Raw genomic sequence first — 22,372 nt, 5'->3', positions numbered from 1 at the left:
CCCTTGCTTCCCATTGGATTCCCACTCCTGTTTGGCCCTTAGAAAGCCCAAAGCTTAACCCTGGCGTCTTCGTTCCTCTCGTTCCGATGCTCCCCGGTTACTCGCTTGATCCTTTTATGTCGTGGATATTTGCAGAGGCTGCCTCAAATTCCCGGCAGGATAATATTCAGCGCATATGGGGTCTATCAAACCCCAGCCTGCTCTGAGCACCTACTGTGTGCTTGTTCTAGCGCAAATTAGACACGGGAAGTAGCAGGGTGTCATGGAAACAGGTAAACAAGTACAGCCCAGTAGAGTGTTTTGTTTGGGTGCCTTTGCTTCTACTCCTGCCCCAGAGGCAGAGTCAGCTGAGTAGTCAGCCAGTGGCCTTGCCTGTCCAGAGTGACCCAGATTTGCTCAAGGGCACTTGAGATGCCCTTTCTGAGAATCTGCTGACACAGAAACAAGAGCGTGGGGACTTGTTGTGAATTGGCCTGAGATCTAGCACATCAGGCTCTAAGTCTCTGATCCTGAGTTTACTGGTCTCCCCAGGCCATGGACCTCCAGTCTCGGATACTGAAGCGCGTTCCACTGGAGCAACCAGAAATGATCCCCCCCCCAGAAGCAAATGGCAGCCTCCATCTGTGTCCAGTTTGGGGAGCACTACTTGGCAGAGAAGGAGTTTGCCAAGGCCGTGCGGTCTTATAAGGATGCCCTCTTCTACTCACCCGTCGACAATAAGGTGGGGTCCTCAAAGCCAGAACCAGCCCCTTCTCTTGGGCCATGATGTCTTGCCGAGACTCCTGCTGAGGGGTAGAGGCCAGGTCCTTTCCTGGGCCGCCCTGAGGAGCTGCAGGTGTAAGGGCCTGGGGCCGCTGGTGTGGGGAGCCTGCTTTAGCTGACCCTGGGGCCCTCAGCCATCACAGCCGTTGGACCGAGGCTGGGAAGCCTCCCTTTGGACAGCCATTGTGGGAGGTAGAGCAGGAAAGGTGCTGCCGGAAGTCATATTAGTCTGGCATTTCCAGGTCCCCCTTGGAGGTGGGGACACAGTGAGAGCTGTAGCTGCCAGGGGCCTTCAGGCACAAAGCCAGACTAAGCTTCCAAGGAGGTTTAGGGTCATGCGGGAGGTATGGCCCACATGAGGCAATGGTGGCTGGAGTCCACACTAGGAGAACGGAGGAAGAGCTTAGTGCCACTCTGCCGGGCCATTCATTCATTCATTCATTCATTCATTTAACACGCGCTCATTTGGGGCACCTGGGTGGCTCAGTCGGTTAAGCGTCTGCCTACGGCTCAGGTCGTGATCCCAGAATCCTGGGATCGAGCCCCACAGGCTCTCTGCTCAGTGGGAAGCCTGCCTCTCCCTCGCCCTCTGCCTGCCTCTCTGCCTCCTTGTGCTCTCTCTCTCCTTCTGTCAAATAAATAAATAATTAAAATCTTTAAAAACAAACAAAAAAACAAAGCATGCACTCATTTAACAGAGATCTCATATGCACCAGGCTCAGTGCTAGGCCCGGGAGACAATGGGCCAAGACCTGTCCCTGCCCATAGACTGCCTCGGGCAGGGGGACAGATGAGCACGCTTGCAGTTCCAATGCCACACGAAACGTGCCTGCATGTGGGTCCGCACACTGTGGGAACTCAGAAGACGGGCACCTGGCCCGGAGTCTGGGGCACAGAAGGCGGCCCAGAGGCGGTTTGGTCAGAGCCGGAGCTGATGGATAAGTACGAGTTACCCAGGCCCCAAGTGTCAGAGGTTAGTTAGTAAAACACATGGTATGATTGGAGTACTGGTGAGGGAAAAGGGGAGGGCCAGAGACCTATTGTGAAGGCAGAACTAAGAGAAATGGGTGATGAGAGCTGGAGACATCAGTCTCCGAGTTTTCCCATGATGCTCACTGGTCGATTCTGTCTGGTCTTGTCGCAGGTGGTGCTGGAGCTGGCGCGGCTCTACCTCCTGCAGGGGCAGTTGGACTTGTGTGAGCAGCACTGTGCCATCCTCCTGCAGTCGGAGCAGAACCATGAGACCGCCTCAGTGGTACGCGGCCGCCGGACCTTCTGCCTGCCCTCCCCAGGCTCCCTGTGATCGCCCGAGGGCTGCTGCCCAGCCCCAGAACTCAGACACCTGGCCACCTTGGCCCCAGGGGCAGCCAGGCAGAGGGGACGGAGCACGGGGGCCGGCTGCCCTTCACGCGGTAGGGGGTGGGCTGGCAGCCGGGGTCAACGTCATGGGGGAGGCAGGGAGGCTGATTCCCTCCCGGGGCTGGGGGTGGGGGGTGGTGAACCACACCCATAGTTGGTGAAGGCAAGGGTGGGACAGGTTCCTGGGTTTACAGAAGTGTGTGGGAAAAAGCCTCTCCTGTCTTGACTTCTCTCCTCCCTAACACCCAGCGAGCCACCAGGGCTACCCCACAGAAGAGGGGAGCCCTCATTCCACCTCCACTGCCTATGGCCGGCAGTTCTCAGACACGAGCCGAGGGGCTGGTTCTGCTGCCTGTCAAAGGGTCCCACTGGTGTCCACCCCTGGGCTTATCTTCCCGCTTCCGTCCTCGCCCCAGGTCTCCCCCCGCCCCAGGCAGGCCCTTCCTTCTGGGCTCCTCCTGTGGCCGCTTCTCCCTGTGCCCCGAGAGGCTCCCCTGGAAGTCCTTTCCCACCTGCCCTGCTTATCCCCACCCCAGGCCAGCCTCCCCACCCCCGCCCCCAGGCCCCTGCGAACTACTGCCAGGAATTCCGGAGCACCATGTGTTTTCTGATAGATGATGGCTGACCTGATGTTTAGAAAACAGAAATACGAAGCCGCTGTCGATCTCTACCGCCAAGTCCTGGAGAAAGTGCCAGGTAACTGCCTGCATCAGTTCCCACCCCGCAAGGGCTGCTCTCCCCGAGAAGGGTGGGCCCCCTCCCCTCCTTCCTGACTGGGCAGAGGAAGCCCCTTCCTCTCTGATTGTTCCCAGAGAGGCAGGAAACTGATAAATCCCCGATAGAACATGCTGGCCCTTCCTGAGTCCAAGGGGCCAGTTCCTGGTCTCAGGCAGGGCAGTGCTTGGCACTGGACCCAGGAGAGCCTGTCTGTCCCCGCATCACAGCCATTGGACTGGATGTGGCCCCCTTCTGAGGTCACAGCACCTGGAGGTGGCTAGAAATTCTCCCTGATTAGGTAGCTACATTTCCCCTCATTGCAATATCAAAGCACCCCCCTTGCCAGGGCAGGGACCATACCTGAAGCTCAGACTTGAGCCCGCACAGGCCCACAACCAGCTCTGCCTAGAGGCCCAGCAGAGTGCTGCTGTTAGGAGTGCGAATCCTGGAGCCAGACGGCCTATGTCTAACTCAAGCTCTTCCGTTCACCAGCTGTGTAACCATTGGCAGAGAACTTCTTTGTGTCTCAGTTTCCATCATCTGTGAAATGGGGAAAATAGGTACCTCGTTGTGTGGTTAATATATAGGTAAAGCACTTCCTGCCAGGTACTGTACAAGTGTTAGCTATTATTACTGCTTTTCAGTATGATTATTATTATTCTCTCAACTTTGGAGACCAGTGGAGACATTGAAGCTGCTGGGATGTCCCTGCTCAGCCCAAATGGGCAGTGTCTGCTGGTCCCCTCACTTCTCCATGCCTGCCCACGGCACCCACTAGGACTTAGCTAGTGGTTATCACAGCCTGAATATTTCTGCTCTCTTATTTTAGACAATTTTGTGGTATTGAATAAACTAATTGATCTGCTATGGAGAAGTGGCAGACTTGAAGATGCCCCTGCCTTCTTTGAATTGACCAAGAGGATGTCCAGCCGCGTTCCTTTGGAGCCAGGGTTCAACTACTGCAGAGGCATCTACAGCTGGTGAGTTGGGCAGGGGAGGGGGGGGGTTGGGGTGGTAGGGAAGGGGGCTGTCAGGGCAGTTATAGGCAAGGGCTTCTTCCTAGCAGACACGCTGGGCTTCTGCAGAAATCCAGCCTGCAGATCAGGGCGCGGGGAGAGCAGCGATCCAGCCCCGCTGTGTGCAGACTCAGGGAGTGGCTCCTGCGTGTCCCTGCCCTCCCTGGCCCTCAGTTTCCCTCTCTGGTTCTTGGATTTCTCTTCTCCGCTACAGGCACATAGGGCAACCCAACGAAGCACTGAAGTTCCTAAACAAAGCGCGCAAGGACAGCACTTGGGGCCAGAGTGCCACCTACTACATGGTGCAGATCTGTCTGAACCCAGACAACGAGATCGTGGGCGGAAAGGTTTTTGAGAACCTGGTGGCTGAGAGCAAGTAGGGGCCCGGCTGACCTGGGGGCGGGGGCGCAGGGGCAGGACCCTGGGAAAGGCGGGGAGAGCCACGCGTGGCGGGGTCCAGGCCGAGTGAGGGCCCCGCGGTTCCCGGGTTCCCGAGTCCAACGGCCGCAGCTCCACCGACAGGAAGGACTCGGAGCAGCACGGCGTGCGCACCGCGGAGAAGCTGCTGCGTGAGTTCTACCCGCACTCGGCCTGGGGCCAGACCCAGCTGCGGCTCCTGCAGAGCCTCTGCCTGCTGGCCACCCGGGAGAAGGCCAACGTGGAGGCGGCGCTGGGCACCTTCATCGAGATGGCGCAGGTTGAGGTGGGCCGGCGCGCGGGGCGGGCGGCGGGGGGGCGAGGCTGGGGGCCCAGCGCGCCGACGCCCGCTCCCACCCCCCCACCCCCGCCCCGTGTGCAGAAGGACAGCGTACCCGCCCTGCTGGCCACGGCACAGGCCTACGCGCTGCTGAAGCAGGTCCCCAAGGCGCGCACGCAGCTGAAGCGTCTGGCCAAGGCCCCGTGGGCGCTGGGCGAGGCGCAGGACCTGGAGAAGAGCTGGCTCCTACTGGCTGACCTTTACTGCCAGGGCGGCAAGTTCGACCTGGCCACCGAGCTGCTGCGGCGCTGCATGCAATACAACAAGGCAGGGGGCGCGCTGCCGTCGGGGAAGCGGGGACGCCAGGTGGAGGCGGGGCGCAAGGGGCGCGTGGGCGTCGGGGGCCGAGGAGGTGCGGGTTGGAACCCGCTGAGAAGAGGCCGGACAAAAGGGGGGCATATGCACGCTAGAGCAAGATGGGAACGGGGGCCCGGGGGCAGGTGGGGGTAGGGGGACGGGGCAAGGCAAGAGGAGGCTCACCGGGTCGGGCAGCCAAGAGAGATGAGAAGGGTTCAGGGGGTCGAGGGGCGTGGGGGTCAGAGCAGGAGGGCTGTGGGGAAAGGGGTCATGCACGCGTCGGGGTAGCCTAGAGGGGGAGAAAAGTTGACCCCTTGCAAAGGTGGGAGATGCTGCTGGAGTCCCTGAGAGGTTCAAGTTAATGCGGCTCACCACCCTCCTTTGACCCCCCCTTCCCCCGCGGGTTGTACCCTGTGCTGGGACCGGGTGTGGCTTTCCCTACAGTCCTGCTGCAAGGCCTATGAGTACATGGGCTTCATCATGGAAAAGGAGCAGTCCTACAAAGATGCAGCCACCAACTACGAGCTGGCCTGGAAGTACAGTCATCGTGCCAGCCCTGCCATTGGTAAGGCCAGCAGCCGCGGTGCATGTGGGCTAGGAGGGACATGGGCAGGTGGCCCACTACCCTGGCTCTTGGGTAGTTAGGGTGCCACTGTCTGTGTTCCCTGTGCCCCTGGACAGGCTTCAAACTCGCTTTCAACTACTTGAAGGACAAGAGATTTGTGGAGGCCATTGAAGTCTGCCACCATGTAAGCCCCTGGGAGACATTGAGGGTGGGGGTAGGGGGCTGGGTGAAGTGACCTGATCCTGGGGCAGGGACAGACACCCCTGGCCTGACGCTGCACCCCCTTTCTCCCTCTGTCCCAGGTCCTCAGAGAGCATCCTAACTACCCCCAAATCAGAGAAGAAATTTTGGAAAAGGCCCAAGGGTCTCTGAGGCCCTAGGTGTGGTCAGTGGGAGCCAGGGAGGGTGGAAGCCATCAAGCTACAGATGTTTCACAGAGGGGTTGGGAAGTGGGTCAGGGGAGAAGAGATTCAGAAAATGACATATTCTTACCCATTTCTATATTGTGTGTGGTTTATTTGAATCATGCCTCATCGGGTCTAAGGGGCATCCCAAAGCTTTGTGTTTTTAAGGCACAAGAGGCAATTTTGCTCTGAGGAAGAGAGGGATCCGCCAGCCTAGCTTATGCTGGGCTCCTTGGGCACCTTCTTCCATTTTTATTCCAGACTCTCTGAGGGAGCAGAGGGGAACAAAGAGGTGGTTTAAAAAACAAGTTACCTACCGCTATTGTCATATTATTATGTCAATTTATAAATGCCTCCCCTCTCCTCTCTGGTCTCCAGACCCCCAGAACTCAAGAAGCAACTGCTCCTCCCTGCCCTGCCGGCCACACCATCCTGCCCGGCTGGGGCACAGACAGGAGGACCAGCTCAGAGGGTCCCAGAGCTGAGGCTCTGTGTGAGGGAGGCCATCATCCTGCAGCTTGTGAGGGCCCTTGGCTCACTCTGTCCATACATTCTGTCTCCCCAAGTCCTCTGCTGGTTTCTGCTGCTCCTCACTGGTTTGGAACAAACCTGATTACCCATGCCTGGTACAGGGAAATACAGCCCAAGAAAAAATAGTTCCCACTTCACATTTTCTAAAAGACACTGACCAACAAATTTATCCTCCAGAAACCCTTTTCACCCCTCGGGGGACACAAGCAGTGACCCCTATTTAGATGAATTATGTTACTTGTAACGGGCAAGAGGGTGACAGAGGTCACTTTTGCTCCAGCTCCCAACACCTCTCGTTTTTCATGATGGCAGTAATGGGCCAGTCTGGCTTAGAGGAACAAACTCTGAACTGGGAGTCAGGAGTGTGACCTTCCCAAGACCATCCGCTCTTTGGACCTCAGTGTCCCCCTCTGTGGCAGGACATTAGACTAGATGTGCGTGTTCCCAAACCATGACACAAATCCCTGCCAGTGATATACAGCAAACATTTTACAGTTTAATAACTATGTGTTTAAATATCATTGTTACATAACAGAGAAAAATAACTAGCATGATGAACTCATGAATTCCCAAGTGCTGTTAACTCAGAATGGTTCTACCTTCTAAGCGTATCGATGTAATTGATGTAAAGCAAAATACTTAGTATGAGTAGAATGCAGCTATGGCAAAATTTTCAAGAGAAGTCGTCCAGTGATGAAAGTTTGGGAACTGAACAGGGAGGGGTTGCTTTTAGAACACACAGAATTGTCCTTGGTGGTGGCTGAGCCTTGTTTTTATAACATCCTGCTGATCACATGCATGGCCTCTTGATCTGAGTCAATGACCTGGAATGCTTTCCCCAGGTTACTACCATCCTTCCTATGGGAAACCAGTCCCCTTTCCTAGCATCTGCTTTACAATCTGGTTTCTTGGGGCGGGTCGTTGAGAGACAGGTTTGTCTGTATGGAGAATGATGCTGTAAAGGATTGTACATTAATCACACTTTTATTGCTGTAAAACCTAAATTGTCTTCATTTATCTTAAAAAAAAAAAAAAGCCCAGGAAGTGATCCTGTTGCCCTAGACAGGGAGTGGGCAGGTTTAGTCCAGCCATGGGCTGTGTCCATGGTTTAGGAGCCTGTGGGGGCTTCTAGCCAGGGAACTGGAGCGGCCAGGAGCTGCCATCCAGACCCCCAGGCTAATCAGAGCAGGGCCTCAGAGCCCTTGGAGAGACCCAGATTTTGAACCACGCATGCTGAAGCAATCTCTACAAGAGGGTTCCCGGGCACCCTCGGGGGGAGGACAGAACAACGGAATGTACCAGGATACTCCACCCTGACAAGCCTAAGGCCTGGTGTCCCTGGCTAAGTTGGTCACAGGGACAGGCTGCCCACCATAGGCCAGGCTCCAAGCTATGGATCCTCTCCCAGCCATTGACCATATGGCCACGTGGCCATGTCCAGAGATAAGAGACAGATACCCAAAGAGTGTCAGAACTTGCAAACAAGAGAGGATAGAACATAGAAATAGAGGCAGAAATATAAAAACAAAATGGAAGTCACAAACAAGGCTTGCATGTCCCCGGCACTCTCCTAAGTGCTGTATATATGCGAACTGAGCAAGCTTATGAGGTGAGCGGTGTTATTATTTGCACAGTATTGAGGACACCAAGACCCAGTGGTAGTAGAGGGGACAGGATCTGCATAAGTCACCTTGCTAGGTAGTAGAAGAGCTGGGATTTGAACCTGGCACTCTGGGTCTGTGCTCGCACCCAATAAGCCACAGAGATGAAATAAGGAGAGCCCAGCACAGACCAAAAGGCAGAGAATTAGAGCCAGGTCTGGTCTCCTTGTTTGGTCCTCCCTTCCAGGCCTTTGTATAAATCATTTTTCCTAAGGGGGAGGTCAACCTTGCTCCTCAGGCCCTAGTCTGAGAGTCCCCAGGGCAGGGTGTGGCCTGCTCCTCTGGCCTGCAGCCGGGCTGCTGGGGACAGGTCAGACGGGTCTGGCTGGTGCGGATGGTTGAGGTCCTGCAGCTTCCCAGTGCTCAAGTCCCCAGGGGCCTCAGCAGGGGCCTCAGCAGCTCAGCCTCACTCGAGGCCTCTACCGGCCACATCCCACTGCCTGCCCCTAACTGGGGGGGCGGAGGAGGCAGGCAGTGCGACAAGTGGGAAACAGCCCGGGCGGATAGCCAGGTCTCAGAAGACTGCCCTGCCGCTGCGCACCACCACCCCAGGAGCCCACTGGAGAGAGATGGGTTCCTGGAAAGGGAAAACTGCTCTACCTGCCCGGCAACCTCCCAGCTGGCTTCCTGGCTCCAAGGTGACAGGCCTGCATGGAAGGAGGCCCACTGCGTTGTGGCCCCCACTCCTACCCCAACATAGCCTCAGTGTCCACACTGCCCTGCGGGACCCATCTCCCCCTCCCTCCTACCTCCTGAGGGTATACCCCCCCATCTCCCAGTCCCACAAACGCAAACCACACTGTTAAAAATAGAGCCTCTTTATTGGTACCTGTAAGCTCAGGTACAAGGTGTTCCCACAAGCACGCAGGCTGGCAAGGCCTCCTGGGCAAGAAGGCAGGCCCAGAGCCTGGGCTTCTTGGCACAGACATAGAGAAAAATGAATAAATTATAGTTCTAACACTCAAGGACGATACAGAAATTAGGATGCACAACTCAGCATCAGCAAACGTAGGGCAGAAAAACCACAGGGGCCACCCCTCACTGCAGCCAACTGGCCTCAGGGCATGGGCAGGTGGCCCAGGCTGGGGCATGCAGTGCCCAGAAAGCCCTGAGACAGTAGTCAGGGGAGTGCTGGGGGCCCCGAGGCTAGCCCCTTGCCCTCTCTGGGCCCTCTCTCCTGCTTCCCTTCTACATTAGTGGGCCCAGAATAAAGGCTGTGGCCTTTGGGGAGGAAGATGATGAGGCAGAGGACAGGAAGCAGAGGGGGCTGTGTGGGGCAGAAGCAGGTTTTGGTCACGGTTGGTCAGCCCAGCCCCCCTACCTAGACGCTGTCCTTGGCCACCCGCCCGGAGCCAGGCAGCTGCCACAGTAGGACCGTAGGGCCCCAATCCACACCTGGTTTGTACCAAAGCCCAGGTAGGGCAGGGTTGAAGGACTACAAGGCAGAAGGGACTCACAGGGGTCTGTGCCCCACCCCAACCCCAGCACTGCCCACCAGCCAGAGGGGAGAAGCCTACGCCTCCTAGTCTCCGAATAAATTATGGAAATAAATTATAGTCTTCACAGTCCAGAAAACACTGCCACCCATGGGTCGGGGCTCAGGGTGGCAGGAGAAGCCATTAGAAGTGGCTGATTTCAGCCCCGTCTTGTTTGGGCTGAGGAACATCATACGAAACCGAAAAGGGGTCTGCAAAGCTCCAGGGGAGCCCTGTTTCCTCCCGTTCCGGGCACACACCATGGAACTGGAAGGAGAGACTGTGTGAGCTTTGGGGGATGGAGTGGGGGGCTGGGTGGCCAAAAGGGAAGGCCCCCTCCCCGCCCTCTCTTCAGCACAGAAAGTTACAAAAATAAATAAATCAATCCAGAGTGTTGCACAAAAATCAGGAGTGCCCGCATGGATGAGCCAGCCAACGGGAAACCCTTAACATACAGACCTCAGGGAGCCCCCAAATTACAACAAAGCAGCAACAGGGCTCTTGGGGCCGCGAAAAGGTACCCTGGTCATCACACCGGCACTGGCTCCACCAGGGACGCCGGGGCAGTGTCCTCAAACAACTGGCTGTCTATGAAGGGGGCCAGGGCCTCAGCAGCGGGGTCCGGCAGGCCCACGACGGGCTCCAGGAAGCAAGCGCCAGCGTCCCCGGGGGGAGAAAAGGCAGGCCAGGGGAAGGAGGGGGCCTCGAGGTTGTCCAGGCCGTCAGACACCGTCCGGGAGGTGTAGTGAGGCCCGAGGCTATAGTCTGGCAGGGCCTGGAGCAGCTCGAAGGAGTCGCAGGAAGACAAGCTGAGGTCCACGGAGTTGCTCTGGCCAGCGTCTGAGCTGGGCGGCACCGAGGTGCCAGGGAGGCTGCCTTCTCCCAGCCCTTCAAGGCCACTGTTGAGGAAGAAGCTGGCATCCAGGTTGGCGTTTTCATCCAGGATGCCTGACGTGAGGCTAGAGCTGGAATGGCCATGGGTCCAGCTGGCCAGGCCACCAGGGTCACCAGTCCCAAAGATGTCAGCTGGGTGGAAGCAGCTGAGGTTGTCGAGGTTCCCCACCCCCCGGTCCTCCTCCTCCTCCTCCTCCTCCTCACCGCCCAGGTCCGAGTCACTGAGACTCAGGACCCGGGCCAGGCTGTCATCATCCATGTCGGGCTGGAAGCCAGGGCCAGGCAGGGCTGGGTGGGCGGTGCTGCCCGGGGCCTCGCTCGTGCCCGATGCTGTGGAGGAGTCGGTCATGTCGCTGCTACAGCTGTTGTCTCCCAGCTCACTGCTCCCGGGGGGCTTGGCCAGCGGGAAAGCGGGGGCCAGGACCTGCTCACCAGGGCTGGCTGGGCCGCCCTGGCCTGGGGCCTCCAGCTCCCCCAGGCTCTCAGCCCCCTGCTCCAGCTGCAGGCGGGTGAGCGTGTGGAGGAAATGGGTCTGCACGCGGGCCTGATTAAATTCCACGCGGCCTTTGGGGTTCTCGCAGCCCTCCCTGCAGCAGCCGCAGGGGAACGCGGTGTGGTCCATCTGCAGAGAGAGCAGAGCATGAGCGAGGATCCCGTGGGGCCCAGAGAAGCGCCTGAGCTCAGGCTCCCCTTCCCAGCCCATACCTGGCACTTGATGCCCGCCAGACTGCAGCTGCAGGTCTCGGGGTCACAGATCCGATCACAGTGACAGCCACAGTCCTCCCGGGACTGGCGCAGAGCCTGCAGATCCCGCTTCTCCTCACGATCGATCCTCCGCACGCCGGCAGCCCGCAGCAGAGCCCGCCGTCGCCGGGCCGGGTAGGGCTGTAGGAAGGTCATCTCCTCCAACTGGCCACCGGCCACGGCCACAGCCAAGTCCTCTTCCACGGAGGCGTCATCAATGGTGTCCACTGTGAGTGGTACCCCGGTCTCTGCAAGCTGTACCCACGGGAGGGAGGAGGGATGGGAGAGACAGTCAGGGGTCTTGGCCCCCGCAGCCATCAGTCCCTGGACAAATGTTCCCCACAGGCTTCCTCTGGGCTGGGCACCATGGATACCACACTGAACCGGAAGGCCAAGAACACTGCCCTCGGGGCATTTGCAAAGAGATTTCCTGTTCCTGTCATTCCCCAGTTCGTGGACAAGCCCCCCGCCTCCCTCCGCAGCCAGCCTGACACCCCAACCCCCAATGTCACATCAACTCCCCATCCCCCGCCCCCCCCGCCCCCGCGGCGAGGTCAGATAGCTTCAGGCACCATGCCCCCAGCCCCTACAGCAAACACAGGCCCTTCCACACCCCACTCTGTCTGCAGATAATCCGGGCAACAGGCCCTGATGGAGCAATACTGGCCCCAGGGGCCTCTTTCCCCAAATACAGAATGAGCAAACTCGCCCCCACCCTGGAGGCCCCTCCCCTCAAGGCCTGGACTTCCGAAGCCCGCCAAGGGCCCGGGTGATGGAGAGAGGTCTCCCTACCTTCCACCGTAGCGCCTCCAGCTTCTCCTCCTTCAAGCGTAGGCGCAGCTTCTCACGCCGTGCCCGGGCTTGCTCCTGCGTGAACTCAGCCAGAGAGAAGCGGCGGCAGGCGCTGTGGCGAGGGGCCATACCCAGAGTGCAGCCACCACGGCTGGGCACGCTGGTGAAGCCCTGGCACCGCGGAAAGTAGAAGACGGTGATGCCATCGAAGGCGACGCGGCCCGACCGCTTCCGGGGAGCCCGCTTCAGGATGGACAGGGCTGGAAGGCACGGAGGGAAGGGGCAGGGCATTAGTTCTCTGTGAGGGACAGGATGGCAGACCTCCAGGAAGATGATGCTGAATGGCTTCTCCTCTCCTCTCGTCCCGCTCTGACCTCCCACCCAAGAGAAAAAGAAACAGATCTGAGTTTGGGAGCCAGCCTGGCTGGGATTAGAGATGGTAAAACTGAATGCCACTCCTAGGTCAACATGGGCACTTACCAGTCCAAATGAGAGCATTTGTGAGCTTAAACATCTTTCCTCTCTTTATTAGCCATTTATAGGGTCCTTATGCAATTTTCTAGTTTTTTATTGATTTGTAGGAGCTCTTTATATATGATATTAAAGACACTGATCATCTGTCTAACATATCTGTGCAAATATTTTAGTCTTATTTTTGTTCAAGGCATTTTACAAAATAACTTCTAAGGCCATGTAATTAAAAATATGTTGATCTTTTCCTTTATAGCTTTTCTTGCATTTTGCAACAGGCTTAGAAAGGCTGTTATTTGCCTTCCTAAGTTATAGACTGTATATTCATTAGTAAGCTATGTATTTGGTATATTCTATACAAATATTAGTATACTATTGCTTTTAACTGAACCATAAGTAGTTACCTTAAAACAGTTGAATATTGGCAACTGCATGTATTTCAACTTAATATATTATTTTGCCTGTCCCAATCCAATACACAGAATTCTTGTTCTCTCTGCAACCTGAACTGGGTAGCACTTACTGAACAATGTTAACTACTAGTGGTGACAGACAGCATCCTCATCTTGTTCCTTAGTGGGACGGCTTCCAATATTTCCTCATTAATTGGAATGCCAGCTTTTGGGTCGAGACACATATTTTTAATCACTTAAGGCAGAATTCACTTATTGCTATTTTACCAAGGGTCTTATCTAGAAGGAACATGACATTTTATCAAATGTTTTTCAGCATCCACAGTGGCTCTCATATTTTCCCTCCTTTGATATCGCCGTTGGGTAAACTCTAAGACTGCATTTTATAAATATCAAACCATTCTTCTCTTGCCAGAATAAACCCACAGTTTAGTCAACATACTGTTAGGTTCTGTGTGCTAAAAATCATTCTCTTTTTCTATGTATAATACACAGATATACATATTGGTACATAAACAGAGACACCATATCCGGGTTATTAAGATGTCACAGCAGGGATAATTAGGAAAAATATGTCTAAAAAGGCTCCTTGGGGTTGGGAGCAGCAATAATGGAAAACACAGCTGAGGAATACTGCTTTAGGGCTGTCTTTGTCATTTTGAAATCAGAATGACGCCAGCTTGAAAAATAACTGGGGACGAAACCTTTCCACTATGTTCAGGCAAAGCCAAACGGCATTTTGACAGGAGAGGGACCGGCCTGACAGGCCCCGCGGTGCAGAGTGTGGGGCGTGGGACTCCAGTGGTTCAGTTGGTAGGACAGGGTGTGCAAGCTGGAGAAACGAAACTGGAACATAAGGGAGGAGTTGGAGCCAGAGGGCCCCAGGGCCACTCTGAGGAGCTCCGTCCTGACCTGCAGGACTTCTAAGCAGGAAGTCCTGAGGTCGAAGGTGAATCTAGCTGGGCCCAAGTGCCTCGGGACAGTGGACATTCCCGAGTGACCACTCTATTACGGGAAGTGGCCAAGGTGGGGAGCCAAAGCTGTGGGGACATGACCTCCAGAGGCTAGAATAGCTTTGTCAGGGGCCTCCCAATTTCATCTTCAGGAAGGAAGAAGGGGTGTGGTGGTTCCCAGGGGAGGGGGACTCACGGGTGAAACTCCGGGGGCCACAGAAGTCCCGATCAGGCAAGGGCAACTGATCCCAGGGGCCCTCCTCATCGGAGTCCCAGGCCAGGGAGACTGAAGAGCTTGGAGAGCAGGAGCGAGAAGGACGGCCCGAGGAGGACAAAGAGGAGGAGGATGAGCAGAGCGAGGAGGAGTCCTCATCCAGCTGGTCAAACTTCCTCTTCAGTGGCCCAGTCATGGTGGGGCAGGCGGTACTCTGGGGTCTGCGCACAGACAGCCTGGAATGGAAAGGAGAAAGCTCTCAGTGGCAGGCCTGAGGGCCGGTGCGGCTGCTCAGCCACGACCAACTCTCCCCTTACCCTCCAAGATGTCCCAGGCCCCCCACCTTGGCTCTGCATGTGGGGGGGGAGGCAGGTGGGGGGGAAGCACAGCTCCAGGAGGCTTCTTTCCACAAGCAGAGCACTGAGGTCCAAACGCTCATCCTGGCACTTGCAGACTCCCACCACCTCTGCCCAAAAGCCTTCCCAGGACGCCACCAGGAACCTTCCTCACTACCTCCTACAACCCACCTACACACATGCATACACCAGACCAACAGATGGACCAGCAGACCTCAGCCGGGCCTTGCTCATTCCCCCGACAGGAATCCCGGGGGCTGACTCACTGGCTGGGTGATTCACCCGGCTCGCATCTGTGTGCCTTTGTGTGTGTGAGGCCGTCTGCCACAGGCTGCACAGCCCTGTATGGTGGCTCTGCTTCCTGGTCCTCCTCCTCCTCCACCACCAACCCCAGCACACCCACAGACACACCACCCTGCACGCGCATACACACACTCTCTCTCTCTCTCCCCTTCTCTCCCTCTGTCTCTGGGGCCAGGTTGACCAGGGCACTCTGGGAAACAGGCTGGCTTCTACACTGGCCCCAATTCCCAGACACAGGACTTTCCGGAGCCCCTCCCTCCTCTCCTGTGACAGAGCCACTCAGACTTTCCCGCAGAAACCCCCGCCCCACAGAAGTCCCCTGCCTCCAGGCCCAGCTGTGCTTCATGTGTCTCTAACAACTCCAGTTTGATCTTAAAAATGCATCTACATCTTGCCTCTACTCCAATATCTAACCCTGTTTGTCTGAATTAACTTCCTATGGAAATTATTTTTTCCTCTTAAACACACACACACACACACACACACAAACACAACTCTTCGTGAAACTGACCAGTCGAGAAGATGTCCCACTCTCTCCTGTTTGTAGCTTGGTGACTTGGGGGCGCCTCAGGACACACAGCTTACCGTGTTCTCCCCTTTGAGGGTCTCAGCCCTCGGACGGGGTGCAACTGGAGCCTTCCGCGGCCTGGCTGGCCTCGGCTAAGGGGAGTGGAGTTGGGGGCTCCCACCCCTAAATGCCTCCGCTATCCCTGGGAATCCCCAAAGGACTCAGTCCTAAGGGCTGAGCTACCTTGTCTGTGTCCTACAGGGCTCAGGCCTGGGCCCCAGAAGGTCACCAGGAAGAAGGGGAAATGGTGCAGAGGCCCTAGTGCTGGGGAGCCCCTCCCCCACTGCCATCACAGGAAATGAGAACAGGAAAAACCAACCAGAAGGCTGGCGATCTCCTCTACTCAGGTATCCTTTCTAAACACTCCTGACCCCCTTTGCCAAGCCTAGCCCAAAGTCTCTGGATCCTAGAGGGTGCGGCGGTCAGTGGACTTACTGGATAAAATTCGGCCTGAGCACAACCTCTCCCCACAGGCAAGAGAGAAGCAAGAGAAACTCCCCTCCTTGCTAGCCCTTCCCACTGGGCCAGGGGAAGAGAACGCACAGGTGCTTCCGGGGACTTCTCAGTGGGTAGTTTCTCAGGCTTGGCACCCGCAGCCCCCCTTCCCCCCGCAAACCACAAACAAAAACAACCCAGCTCCCAGCTGACCTGCACACTCTCCTAGGAGATGGGGGGACTCATGACCCAGAGCCAGGTACACACACGTACGCGCACGTGCAGACCACAGAGACTCACACACACACACTCCGGCAAAGCACACCCCCATACCCTGCCCCCACCAGCCCCCCCAGGAGACCCCATCCTATCCCAAACCGCAGATGCTGTCCACAGGGCGCTCAATGCAATCACACACCCAAGCCCAAGGCCCACCCCCGCCAAAACCAAATGCCCACTTTGTCTCTGCCTGGCCGTCCCTTAGAAACATAAAATTCCACAGGCCCCAAATCGAACCCCCTGTCTCTGTTCCCCACCCCCCGTGCCATCTGTTCCTCTTCCTGTGTCCCCTATCTTAGTAACGGCACTGCCACCCACCCAGTTACTCAAGCCAGAAACCTGCAGCCATCCTCAACTCCTTCCTCCCTCTCCCTCCAGCCTCATCCAGGCACCCAGTCCTGCAAGTACACGCTAGCCCACTTAATGCACACAAGGCCGGGCAGAGGTACAGTGGGGCTGGGGAGGCCATCAGCACAGTGGTAAGAACCTTGGCCCCAAAACCAGACTGCCCGCATTGGAACCCTGGCTTGGCTATTACGCGGCTGCGTGACCCTGGTCAAGGTCCTCAAGCCCTCGGTGTCTCCAATTCTTTGTCTTAAAACCTCACAGGGTTGGGACGTTTACAGGCATCAATACATGTCAAGTTCTTAGGACAGTGATTCGTGCTGAGTGAACATGTCATTCTACACTGTGAGAAAAAGGAGCTCCTGGATACAACAACATGTGAATCTCAGGGATGTCATGTGGAATGAAAGAAGCCAGACACAAGAATACATGTGAATGAAGTTCAAGGAAAAGCAACCCCAATCAGTGATGATACAAGTCAGAATGGGAGGGAAGGGTGTTTGATATGCACTGGGGACAATCATGGGGGAAGCTTCTGGGCAGGTGGGTTTCTTAAAATGTCCTGTGTTGATCTGGCTGGTGGTGGTTCCATGAATGTCTAAAACTAAAAATTCTCCTAGCTGTACACACACGATTCATATGTTTTATGCATTTCAGGTATGGCTCCTTCAACTTTATTACTTTATGTCTCTGTTCCCCCTGCTACTGTCCATGTTCCCTGCCCCTGCTCCTGCCCTCCCCCTGCAGCCACAGTGATCTTCCTGAAGATCTCTGCCTGCCACCCCCATGCTTAGGAAAGCTGGCCCTTAGGATCAAGCCTAGAATTCCACGAGAGGCTGAAGTCGGCCTGGCTGCTGCCTCCCCCCACCCCCTCCTTCACTATATTCCAGCTGAACTTGCAGTTCCCCTAATTGCCATGACCTGCCCGCCTCCTGGCCTTTGCACAAGCTGGAACCCAGCCTACTCTCCTTTAGTCATTTCCAAGAGGGCCTCCCTGAAACCCCCACTCCTCACTCCTGACTACATGCCTCTCTGGGCTCCCAAGGGCCCTGGGATTCCCCTATCCCCGCCCTTCTCTCGAAGTCTTGCCTCGGCCTCACTGCCGCTCCCCCAACACCAGGCTGAGGGCCTCTCCGCCTGGCCATCCCTGTACCCATGCCTAGAACAGTCTGGCACACAGAAGGCACCTAAAGACCAGCAGAGGTGGGCCTCTGGGGGGTGACTGCTCAGGGCGACCTCCTGATCCTGTCACAGTTAGTTTGGGGGGGGGCATTTCCACCCCCAGCCTGCCTGCCTTCGAGCCACAGGAGGGGGTGGCTCTTAGGGTAGGAAGCTCAGGCCGCAGTCAGGTGCCAACATAGGCATCTCAGGAGGCTCCCTCTTCCCCAGAAGTAAACAAATAGATATCAAGCAAGCAGATTTAAGCCAGACACCCTGGCTCTGCCTCGGGCATGTCTACAGAATGGGCATTTAAAGTGTAGGCATTATAAGCTTCAAGGCTGCAGACAGGAAAACGGGGACACACAGAAGCTGCAGGTTCTAGTGATGAACCCCCAGCAGGATCTGCGGACCTAGAGTGTGGTGAGAACCGATCTCTTCCCTGACACTCCTCTGGGGTGGAGGGGGAAGGAGCAGTCCTTGGATCTTGTGCTTTCCTGTCCCACCTGAGAATCCAGAGGCTGAGAGAGGCAGAGGCAGGAGATGAGAAAAAGACTCAGCCAGAGACAAGGACAGGCCAAGTCAGAAAAAGGAACGAAAGATAGTGAAAGAGTCCAAGAAAAGTGTCAGACAGTGAGTCAGAGGAGGGGGGAGGGGCCCTCAGCAGCTACCCAGGAATCAAGATCCCAACCACGGCTCTGTTCCCAGGGTGAACACGGCCCCCTCCTAGGGTCCTGGAGGAAGGAAAAGCAATTCCCAGGAGCTGGCTCAGACAGAAATGCCACACCCCCGAGGAGCCCCAGACACAGGCCCTGAATCAAAGACAGCCAGGCTTCTTCTGGGATCTGCCTGGGCCCTGAGAATCAGGCCACCCCCCTGTCACCACACACAGGAGTTGGACAGCTCAGGATGAAGGGGTGAGACTCCCCACTCTACTACTCACAACTGTCTACACACTCAGGCCACAGTGTGAATCCCAGGAAGGCCACCTCACCCCCGGCACCAGGCAAACAAAGGCTCTTTGGGGGCCAGGGAGATATCTCAGGGCCTCTGGGAAGTCACATCAACTCCTCTGTTCAGCTCTGCAATCCCAATGCCCCAGCTCCCCACCAGAGCTGATACTGGGGAGAGGGCACCTTCAGCTGTCTCCATCCTCCTCCGGGAATCTGAAGAATGTGTCCTTTAACCTCAGATCCCCAGGCCTTGGTCAGGCCAGCTCCCCCCAACACATGACCCCAGACTCTCAGGAACTACTTCCTGGGACAAGGAAAAGACACCTCTGAGTACCTCTGGCCCCCACTGGGATTGGCTAGAAAAACAACCTGGGCAGCACAGAGAGGGGAGACAGGAAGCCTTAGCACACCCATCCCCCCATCCCTCTGAAAGTGCTCCCCCAGGAGGGCACAGTTCCTCAGCCTTGGCCTCCAGGGCCTGGCACTGGGTAGGTGCCAAATGTTGGCTGGCTACAGGTCAACTGCTCCTGCCCAAGGGAAATTGCACCTGACAGCAACTGCTTCCTCCACCTAAGCAAGGCCTCCTTCATTCTCATTCATTCATTCATTCATTCATTCAACAAATATTGAGCTCCTATGGCATGCCAAGTACTGTGTCAGGCACTTGGGCAGACAGGGAGCAAGACCCACACTAGGGCTGCACTCTTGCAGCTTTTGAATTTAGGGGCAAGGAGTATGTAGTTACAAAACCATCGTGAGTGCTGGGATGGCAGGCCGGAGGGGTGGGACAGGAGGGGGAAAGCTGAGGGTAAAAACAATCTCTAGGAGGAAGGGAGGTAGAAAGTTCCAGAGGGGGCACAGCAAGAGAGAGAGCCAGAATGATGAGGGGGAGGGGCGTCCTGGGACAGGTTTTGAGAGCCAGGGCTGACAGGCAGGCTTTAGCCTGAGGGCACTGGAAGCCACAGTAGGGTTTAAGTAGGGAGTGACAATACCAGATTTGCATTTTAAAAAGATGGCTCAGTCCCCGACCGGAGGGGGGTGTGACTAGTTGGCCCCGTGCCAGGGATAGGTGAGCGATGACAGGACAGGGAGGGCAAAGGAGAAAGGGGAATAGACTCGGGGACCTCTGGATGTGGAGCTGGAAGAGGGCAGTGATGTCAAGGATTTGGAGGCGGGCGGAGGAGGCCCGCTCCGGAGGACTGTGAGACATCTGAGTGGAGGTGTGGGGTGGGCAGTGGAGCCGGGGAGGCCTCCTCCAGTGTCAGGAGTGTAGGCTATGCGTGTGACTGTGCCGGAGAGCCGGAGTGACTAAGTGTGTGACGGCTGCTGTGGTGGGGACATCCAAGGGTGCGTGCCTGTGGAAGGGCCCCCGGGGAGGGGAAACTGAGGACCGGGAGGAAGTACATGCTGGAGAGGGGAGAAGTGCGTGGGAGAGAGGCTACGTGTGCCCGCGGGTGTCCGGTGGGGCTGCGCTCGTGACTCACAGCGGTGGCCTCTGCGTGTGACGGTGACTGACAAACAGGTGAGCGTACGACACAATCCCTCCTCCCCCCCCCCCCCTGCCGGGGTCCGTGACTCACGGAGCCTCACTCCTCCTCGCTCTTCTCTCCACTCCCTCCCTGACCCCCGCCGGCCGGGGGCGCCAGGCACGCGCCGCAGCCCCGGCGCCCGCCCCCGGGGGAGGGGGAGAGCCCGAGGAGGAAGGCGACAAATGTCACCTGCTCCGGCCACGCGAGGAACTTCTGAAAAGTTCTCAGGCAACTGGGTCAAAAGGAAACTCTCCCGTGGACGCGCGCACCCCGTCACCCCGCCACTCGCGCCAACCTCCGCTCGGCCGCCACCCGCAGCGGGCTCGGGGCGCCGCGACTTCTCGGGGTACAAGCGGCGGCGCGGGGGAGGGGAGCGGAAAACCTGCCACTCTCGCCTCTCCGCCTCCCCTCCCCGGACGCCGGCCGGGCGCGCAGTCTGGGGTCGAGCCGGGCCGTCCCCGCCCCGGCTCCCGCTCAGGGGGGCTGGGGGCAAGTGGCAGGGACCGGAGGGGCGCAGCCCCCCGCGCGGGACGCCCCTCCCCAAGGTCCCGGCCCGCAGCCCCTCGGCACTCACCTGCGATCCGGGAGCTCGCCCAGGACACAGACGCGACTCGCGTCCCGGCCGGGGACGCCCCCCGCGCCGCGACCCCGTATGCGCTCGGCCGGGCAGCCGTCGGCCCAGCCGCCCCTCTAGCTCTGCGCGTCCGGCAGCGGCGGCGGCGGCGGGAGACTGGCTGCGCCCGGCCCCGCCCGCCGCTCCGCCCTCCTCGTCAGTGGAAAACTCCGGGGCTCGCAGCGCTGACGCACGCCCGGCCTCCCGCCAGGCCGCCCGGCAGCCCCGCCCCGGAGGCGCCGCCTCCCCCCGCCCCGAGCCCGGCGTAGCGGCCGCGGGGCCTCCCTGCGGACTCTGACCCCGCGCGGGCGCCGCGACCGCCCTGCGCCCCGGGTCGCCCTCGCCCGTCCCCCTCCCGCAGTTTCTTGAAGTCGCCGACGCTCCAGCCGGCAGAGCAGGGTCCCAAAGAACCCCACCTCGCCACACGGCCCCCATTCGCGGATGGGTAGACTGAGGCCCGGAGCAGCACGAAGTGTCCGGAAGGCCACCCGGCGACGGTGGCAGAGCCGAGGCCTCCTCCAGGCTTTCACCCCCACCCTGCCCGAGGCAGTTGTTATCATCCAATCTAAACGTCCTTCCTCTGTGCCCTCCTTACCACCCACCCCCAGATCTGCCTGAAAAGTAAACTGTGACTGGAGAGGAACCTGGGCAGGGAGGACGGCGGGGGGGGGGGAGAGAAGCGGGGGGGGGGGGGGAGGAGGGAGGTCATCTGTGGGTCTGACCTTCACCTCTGCCCACGGGCCAGAGAACCTGCAGAAGTCCTGAGCTGGGGGTTCCTGGAAACAGCTTCCCCCCACACACCCCCTCCCCATCCCTCCTTTAAAAAAAAAAAAAAAAGAGATTTCTTCCGAGCCAGACCCTCGCCACTTAAAATGGCCCACTGCCTTCTCTGCTTCCGCCAAGGCCTTTCCTGACTAGGGGCCAACTCTCCCTGTATTACTGCACAGGGGAAAGTGTGTGCATGCCACGGCAGGGAGCCCTGGCCAGGAGACCATCCTCTGCCCTTCTTCCCAACCTCAGATCACACCTTACCCAGCACGCATGTCCCTTGAGCGTTTCTACCTTCACACCTTTGCTACACAGCGTTCCTCTCGCCTGGAGTGCCTGTCTGCCTTCTCGCTGCTTACCAGAATCTCATCGCCTTTAAGGTCTCAGCTTGCACTGCCTCCTCCAGGGAGCCTTCGTGGGAGCTTGACCCTCCCCCTCCCAGTCCTGCTCCCGCTGCATTCTGGGTTTTTCTCTGACTGTCCTAGATGAATGCTGTCACTGACTAGCCCAACCCTCAGGATTCCTTTCTACCTTCCTCCAGGTGGGGGTTGGGGGTGACCTCTCCAGCATAGATGGCTCTGGGGTAGAGATGGTGGTGAGGGCCCTCTTGAGCCACAGGTGCTTATGTAGAGCGGGGCAGAAGGGGTCTGCCTGCCCTTTACCTTTCCAGGGAAGAAAAAATAGGAGGAAAGCAGGTTGGAGGAAGCTAGAGCTCTTGTCCTTCCTGTATGTATTGAGTGTGTGTGCCTGGGGGACCTGTAGGGGCAGGTGTCTGGACAGCTGGAGCCAAGCTTCCAGTGACTTCCCAGGGTGCTCAAGATGAAGTCTCAACTCTGTGGGGCCTACAAAGCCCAAATAATCTGGCCCTTGCCCACCTTTGCAGCCTTACCTCTCTCTCTCCGTGCTCCCATCCCCCACTCCCCTGCTCCTCCATTTCGGTGTCTGGAATAGGCACACATGCCTTTTTATTTATACACTGTACATGTAATACTGGTACAGCCGCATGTAGTTTTAATTTACATGTGAGGTATTCTGTTCTA

General features: G+C 57.5%; 2 protein-coding genes across 4 annotated transcripts in view; one reads left to right on the top strand and one right to left on the bottom strand.

Moving 5' to 3' along the window:
- The window catches only part of TTC21A (tetratricopeptide repeat domain 21A), a 32,465-nt gene extending 26,612 nt beyond the window's left edge, over positions 1-5,853 (top strand). Inside the window, 11 exon segments of the mRNA XM_044915957.1 lie at positions 532-591; positions 593-721; positions 1,907-2,017; positions 2,736-2,817; positions 3,668-3,818; positions 4,069-4,230; positions 4,365-4,557; positions 4,654-4,878; positions 5,353-5,473; positions 5,590-5,657; positions 5,776-5,853. Coding sequence (XP_044771892.1) covers positions 532-591; positions 593-721; positions 1,907-2,017; positions 2,736-2,817; positions 3,668-3,818; positions 4,069-4,230; positions 4,365-4,557; positions 4,654-4,878; positions 5,353-5,473; positions 5,590-5,657; positions 5,776-5,853 — 1,380 coding nt within the window.
- Positions 5,854-8,871: 3,018 nt separating this feature from the next.
- On the bottom strand, positions 8,872-21,017 carry CSRNP1 (cysteine and serine rich nuclear protein 1). 3 transcript variants are annotated; one of them, XM_044915940.1, is made up of 6 exons: positions 14,596-15,114; positions 14,008-14,261; positions 11,975-12,234; positions 11,567-11,587; positions 11,144-11,437; positions 8,872-11,060 (listed from the first exon to the last, which is right to left on the bottom strand). In XM_044915940.1, the coding sequence occupies exons 1-6, from the start codon at positions 14,613-14,615 to the stop codon at positions 10,074-10,076; spliced, it is 1,836 nt and encodes a 611-aa protein (XP_044771875.1). In that variant the 5' UTR covers positions 14,616-15,114; the 3' UTR covers positions 8,872-10,073. The 3 variants fall into 3 exon arrangements, with proteins under 3 accessions (XP_044771875.1, XP_021561536.1, XP_021561534.1); XM_021705861.1 differs by lacking the exons at positions 11,567-11,587; positions 14,596-15,114 and adding an exon at positions 20,981-21,017; XM_021705859.1 differs by lacking the exons at positions 11,567-11,587; positions 14,596-15,114 and adding an exon at positions 20,526-20,667.
- Positions 21,018-22,372: the final 1,355 nt, after the last annotated feature.

Source organism: Neomonachus schauinslandi, chromosome 1 (genome assembly GCF_002201575.2).
Source record: "Neomonachus schauinslandi chromosome 1, ASM220157v2, whole genome shotgun sequence".
In the NCBI taxonomy this organism is placed as follows: Eukaryota; Metazoa; Chordata; class Mammalia; order Carnivora; family Phocidae; genus Neomonachus; species Neomonachus schauinslandi.
Note: the sequence above shows the minus strand (reverse complement) of the source record. Positions and strands in the feature narration are given on the sequence as shown.